This window comes from Arachis ipaensis, chromosome B09 (assembly GCF_000816755.2).
Source record: "Arachis ipaensis cultivar K30076 chromosome B09, Araip1.1, whole genome shotgun sequence".
Lineage (NCBI taxonomy): Eukaryota > Viridiplantae > Streptophyta > Magnoliopsida > Fabales > Fabaceae > Arachis > Arachis ipaensis.
The window spans coordinates 137,147,451-137,153,732 of record NC_029793.2 but is presented as its reverse complement, the minus strand read 5'-3'; the positions used below and the strand labels follow the sequence as shown (position 1 = coordinate 137,153,732).

Sequence of the window (6,282 nt, the reverse complement as noted above, 5' to 3'; positions counted from 1 at the left end):
CTGCTGAAATCTACATGCAATCGGTTGTCTGGAGCGCTACAATTCCATTGGTGTCGTTTGAATGTATCGAGTGGCATGCCACGGATAGGTTCAGGTGACAGTTCGGTTTCGTTCAGGGAGTACCTTCTCAGGAACAGAAATTGGATAAGGCTCATGGAGAGACTCTGACTGGACCTAAAAATCTTAACTGGGCCACGACATCGACTCATTCAAATTGGGTAATGCATTGGACCAATCGGTATCACTACGTTCTTTCTGAACTTCCCATGCCTTCACAGCATCCGTTGGATACCTACCTGAACTGGTATCGATCAAAATATGGGGACCGCTTAGCCTTGTCGAATCTTGCGGGTGAAGAGAATGATGAAGGTAACCAGGATCTGGATGTGGGCAATGAGGATATGGATGTCGGTAATGAAGATACGGATGAGGGTAGTCAGGATATGGATGAGGACAATGAAGAGCAGGAGCAACATATATCACCTCCAATTCCGCCTCCACAAGAACAACCTCAAGCCTCAACCCAGTATCTACCTCAGCCACAGTTCACCCCATCATTTCCAGTACAGCAACAATATTGGGGTATGTCATAGTTTGAAATAGGTGATGGAACTTCTTTTAGCCAGTTTCTTGGGTTCATGTCCGCAGAAGGAGCACATTCACAACATGGCGATCAGCCTGATTTCATGCCTGGCAGGTATTCGTTGGATGCAAGGTATCCAGGCCATACCTCATCCGTTGCTTCTGGAGGCTTTGTATCTGTTGACTCTAGTAGGAGTGAGGGTGGACGAGGTGTTCTGAACAGTCAAAATCCTAACCGATGTAACATGGGACTCGTTGAGGAAGATACTAACGCACTCGAACAAGAAACCGATGCGTATCTAGTAGATGACCCGGATGAAGAGGGCGATGACGACGAGGATGAAATTGAAGAGTTCGATGAGGATGAAGAATCTCACAACGATGGTATTATGTTTACTATTTTGCATTACATATTCCATGACTTATTTACTTTCTTTGCATAAATGGCATATCTTATTGGATTTTGCTTCTTGATTTGTGGTATTTATGTTGGTATTTGAATATGTAATGTGCTGCACATACTTGTTTATTCAAAATTGTTTATAGGTCAGGCACGCAGTCCAGATGACAACGTCAAAGGTTACAATCTGAGGATTGATCCGCCACGTCGGAGTGCTAATCGTTTCACCCCTTCTGTCTTCAAAAAAGCGGCCAAGAAATGCAAGAACTTTGTGAAGGATGTAAAGTGGAAAATGGAAAATGCTAATACTCGGTAGTCTACGCTTCGTCGTATGGTATACTCCTTAACCGCCTTAATAACAGCTTCCCTGGAACTGAACTCCATCCCAACGACGAATTCACCATCTGCGACCATAGGAATTTCTGCTGGGACAAATGCCATAAGATCAATTTCATTAATACGCAGCAAATGTAAAAAACCAGTATGCTTTACATAAAAAACGTTCAACATTTTATGATATCACACTAAACAACATAAGCACATCAGCAGCAAATGTAAAAAACCGGACCGGACCGGCCAGTTCGACCGGAAAACCAAACGAACCGTGCCGGTCCAGTCCGGTTCATGCCATTTGAACCGTACAATAGCTTGAAGCTGTGCCGATAATTGATACAAACTCATGCAATTTGCTACAACCATATCTTATACAACATAAATATTATTTCCTAATAAGCACATGAAGCATATAAAAGAAAAAAATAAATTCCTTAACGGGTCGAGGACCGGTTAGATCTTGACAACTACGACACAGAACACATGATTAAATAATGCTAAAAAAAGGGTAAAATCTTCATAACTCAATCAATGTGTAACTACAAAAACACTTATACCACGATTACGTACCTGCAGTCATATATTCCGGAAATTCAGGAACATGCATGGCTTCCAAGTCTAAAACTCGCATGAATGATGGCTCCTCAAATGGCACTTCGTTTGCAAGTGTATTTGCCACTTCTGTCACATCTGGGCACATGGTTCTCTCACCTTGATCTTCATCACCATCTGGAACAGCAAATTCATAGTTGCTTTCGAACTCTTCTTCACTGTCACTATTATAATCTTCCTGTAGAATATTCCGGTCAACCTAAGATTGTTCAAACTCAACATACAACTCGATGAACGAGATCTGAGACCGGTTTTCATATACATTGAAAACATCTCCTGCATGCTTGCATCGTCCGTCACATATTTGGATTGATACTGTACGAATCCACCAAACACCTGTATGGGATATCTGTATAGAATACATGATATATTTCTTGCCCTCTCAGAACCAATTTTTTCACAGATTACTCCTTTTAGCTCCTCAAATGAGATAACAAAAGGAATAACAATATCTACTGGGCTTTCACAAATAAATTTTACTCCTTCAGCCGTTTCTAACAAAATCTGACCAAAATAAAATAGTTTTACCTGAACTCGGTCACTCATTTTTTTCACTCACCATAAAAGAAACATAAGCTTAGTCTTAGATACTACATTATCAAAATCAAAACTGAAAAAAAGAGAGAGTGTTGAAGAAGAAGGAAGACGCAGCCGTTGAAGAAGAAGGAAGACCCAGCTATTGTCCCACCTACCAGTTCACTTCACCCTTTTATATCACAACCTTTGAGGAACTCGAACCCTACGACTAGGTTAACTTGAACCAAAAAAAAAAAATTTCTAAGACCGAACTCGGACCATTCGATTTCTATGTTTCCTTGCCACACGGAGGGTCCGAGTTCATTGATCACCAATTCATACTCTCACCTAAGAACTCGGACCGTGCGATTTCATACCCATTCCTAAGATGTCAACTCGTTGGGTCCGATTCCTTGTACTTGAAGTTCTATCCGGTTGCCAAACAAATCGGACCGTGCGATTTGTTTATAAAATTTTCAAATCCAAAGAACTCGCACGGTCCGAGTTCTTTCATCTCAAACTGACAAAAATTATGTCCCATATATATGTGTAGTCCCCCCTAACTCCATATCCAAGCATAGCACACACATGCCCTCCATAATGATAAAATTGAGCCAATTACATTCACCTTCACCTTTATCTGGCAAAAGCAAAATTCTTCAACTGAGAATGTAACTTGTTATTGGCATTAACCCATAGACTAGTAGGATTTTAACCTACTATCACTGCCAAAAGCAAAATCTTAGACATAGTTGTAATTGTTTATAATTTCCACCATACTTGAGTATTGATTGTTGAATACTCTGTTATTCTGTTCGAGTCAAATTGCTCAGATAACAGCAAAGAATCCAATTAACCACCGTTTCTTCTCATTCTTTTTTTGTGAAGCATTTGTTCAACTTTCAAAGTGTTGCTTTAGGTTACTTGGCATAGTCCATGTTCTTCCAAGAGCAAAAAATCAAACACACCACACCTGCCAAGTGAGCTCACAGCCACTAAACAGATGAAAAATAGACGCAGACTCAAAACTGACACCATAAAACACACATATTAAATCTCCTCTTGTTCTTGAATTCAATCTTCAGAATAATAATTGTAACTCCTCTCCAAAACACATGCTTCTGAGGTCAATCTTGCTTGCCTTTTCTCCATGTTTCCTCCTCTTTTTGGATACAGTGTGGTGTTTTTTTCTCCGGCGAGATCTTTGAAGCGCTTTGAAATTATTAGTACTCTCTCGCCTATGTCTTCTTTTATTTTTCACAGTGACCCATATCATATCTATATCCTCCCAAACCTCCTCGTCTTCATATTTAGTACCAAGGCTAGTTTGGATATTTTTTCATTCTTGATCCTAGCTTGAAACATGTGCCATTCCTCTACTAAAGCGTTGAAATCCCAATCTCTCATTGCCTCTTCATATCTTAGTAAAGAACCAAACTCATAGTCACATGTTGATGCACCTGGAACTGGAAGTCTAAAATCCATGATTCTTTCTTGCAATATTTTTATTATTATTTCTCTTCTCGTATCAAGGTTGAAACAATATCGTAGATCTAGAGATTCCAGATGTGGACAACCGTTAAGAACAGCATGGAAACCATCATAATCCAACTTGTTTTCAAGAAGTTAGAGATGACGTAGCTGTGGCATGCTTCGTGCAATAGCATATGCATATTCATTATCGGCGTCACGGAACAAATAAGAACTATAATGATTATGCCATCCAGGGTAATTGAATTTGAAGGTTTTTAGAAGAGGGCAAGCTTGACCAAAAGATTCCAGAGTAATGGTGGTAATACGACAGCAATAGGTAATATCAAGTTCCTCAAGCAAAGGAAACTTTTTAGCCAAGTCACACCATACTTTATCTGATATGTCGCTGTAGCACTGGTCAATTCGTAAACGTCGCAGACGACTTCCACAACTATATAGAAAACCACCACAAAATTATATATATTAATTGGAGAGAATAAATTTTTTGTTTATTATTATCAACTAATATTGTTAGACAAATAAAGAGTGATATTTTGTATAAATTTTATATTACACTGGAAGTAAAATCAATTAAAGAGGCTTTATCATAATTCATAGGTAAATTCAAATGTAAATTCATAAAATGCAACTTATTTAGACTAGAAAGAGAAGAAAATATACAAAAAGTTAATAAAAACACATAATTTAATATCATGAAAGTGAGATAATTAAGTTGCTAAATGAGAATTACAATCAGATTTTGCAAAAATTTAAAGATTTTCAATTGTCTCCATTACATCTTCAAACATAAGAATATTAGGAGTTGAAAATAATGCATTTTTTATTCTATAAAAAAAATTACTCACTTAGAGATTGAGATATAAATTTTCAGTGAAAATTACGTTCATAAACACAAATACATAAAAAAAAGTAATTATTCAAATTAATCTCTGAAATTTGTAAGGTTGGATATTTTAGTTCCTGAACTTTTAAAATACACAAAAAATTCTCCTAAGTTTAATTCCAGCACACAAATCAGTTTCTCATCTTATTTTTCCATCAATGACAAATAGAAAATAATAATTTGGAAGCACATGGACTAACACACGTGACACTCAATTGTCCACACGTACAAACAAGACAAATTAATCTCTGAGCTTTGATATTTAAAATTATCGTTTTGGAGAATACCCAAAACGCAACGCAACATTTGATTGCCCTCTCCCCTCCATCTCTGGACTCCATCCCCTCTCTGGTTGCCACCCCTTGAGTTTCTTGTTGCTTTTGAATCTTTTTTTTTCTCGTGATTTTTTCATCCAATCGGATTCTGATTCAGTTTTGATCAGCTTACGTTATACTTATCAGGTTAGAAGGAAGTAGTTATAGTAGAAAGCACTAAACTCTAAGACCATAGCCAACATGCTTTTCATTGGCGCTCTCTACTTTCTTTTTCTTTAGTTTTCAACTCCGCCTACATCTATCTTTTCATTTTTTTCATCTAGATGTTGAAGGCTCTCATGCTCATCACCGTCTACTCTATTGGTGTTCTCTTCAAAAAGAAGAATTTCAAGAACGAGACGATGACCAATAATATGCTCTCCATTTCATTCGATGTTGGCTTTGACCACGAACGTTGCTAGAATGGTGAAAGACTGGCTCCTGATTGCATTTTCGTGGTTGATGATTAAAGATATCGTTATGTAGGTGAATCTAATTGGATATGGGTTGGTGTTCTTGGGCGAAAGGAGAATCAAATGCAATTTTGGAACCTTATATTCGAAACTAATTTATCTTATTTGCACAGGTGGACAATTGACTGTCATATGTGTTAGTCCATGTTTTTATGTAAGTATATTGAGGAAAAAATAAGGTAAAGGACTTATTTGTTTGGCAGAATTAAATTTGAGAGTATTTTTTGTGTATTTTAAAAGTTGAGGAACTAAAATATCCAATTTTAAAAATTTCAATGACAAATTTAAATAATTACTCTAAAAAAAATAGTTAAAAAAGACTAGAGTCTGGCAATTCAGATTCATTCTTCAATAATATACACTACTTTTCTTCTCTTAAATTTTTTACCAAACCAAACATAAATATAACTAATTTGATACTAAAATAAAATATTTGTTTTTAAGAGTTAGTCACTTCCAAATTATGAAATTATTTTTGGAGAATCAACCTACAATTTTACACAAGAGAATATATATGTATATACATGCACTTACGAATTAGCGATGTGGTTGAGGAGATCATCGTCAGCAAAATGGTCGATGCTTATATCCACCAAGAGACCACAGCTGCGTTCGATGGTACGGCGGCACAGCGAACGATACTGGTAATCCATGAATTTGGGAACCCCGACGCGC

At 37.1% G+C, this 6,282-nt stretch overlaps 1 protein-coding gene across 1 annotated transcript; it reads left to right on the top strand.

Annotated features, from left to right (window-relative positions):
• On the top strand, positions 607-1,298 carry LOC110266965. The gene is made up of 2 exons (XM_021112065.1): positions 607-966; positions 1,129-1,298. Exons 1-2 carry the CDS (start codon positions 639-641, stop codon positions 1,296-1,298), a joined length of 498 nt encoding a protein of 165 aa, XP_020967724.1. The 5' UTR covers positions 607-638.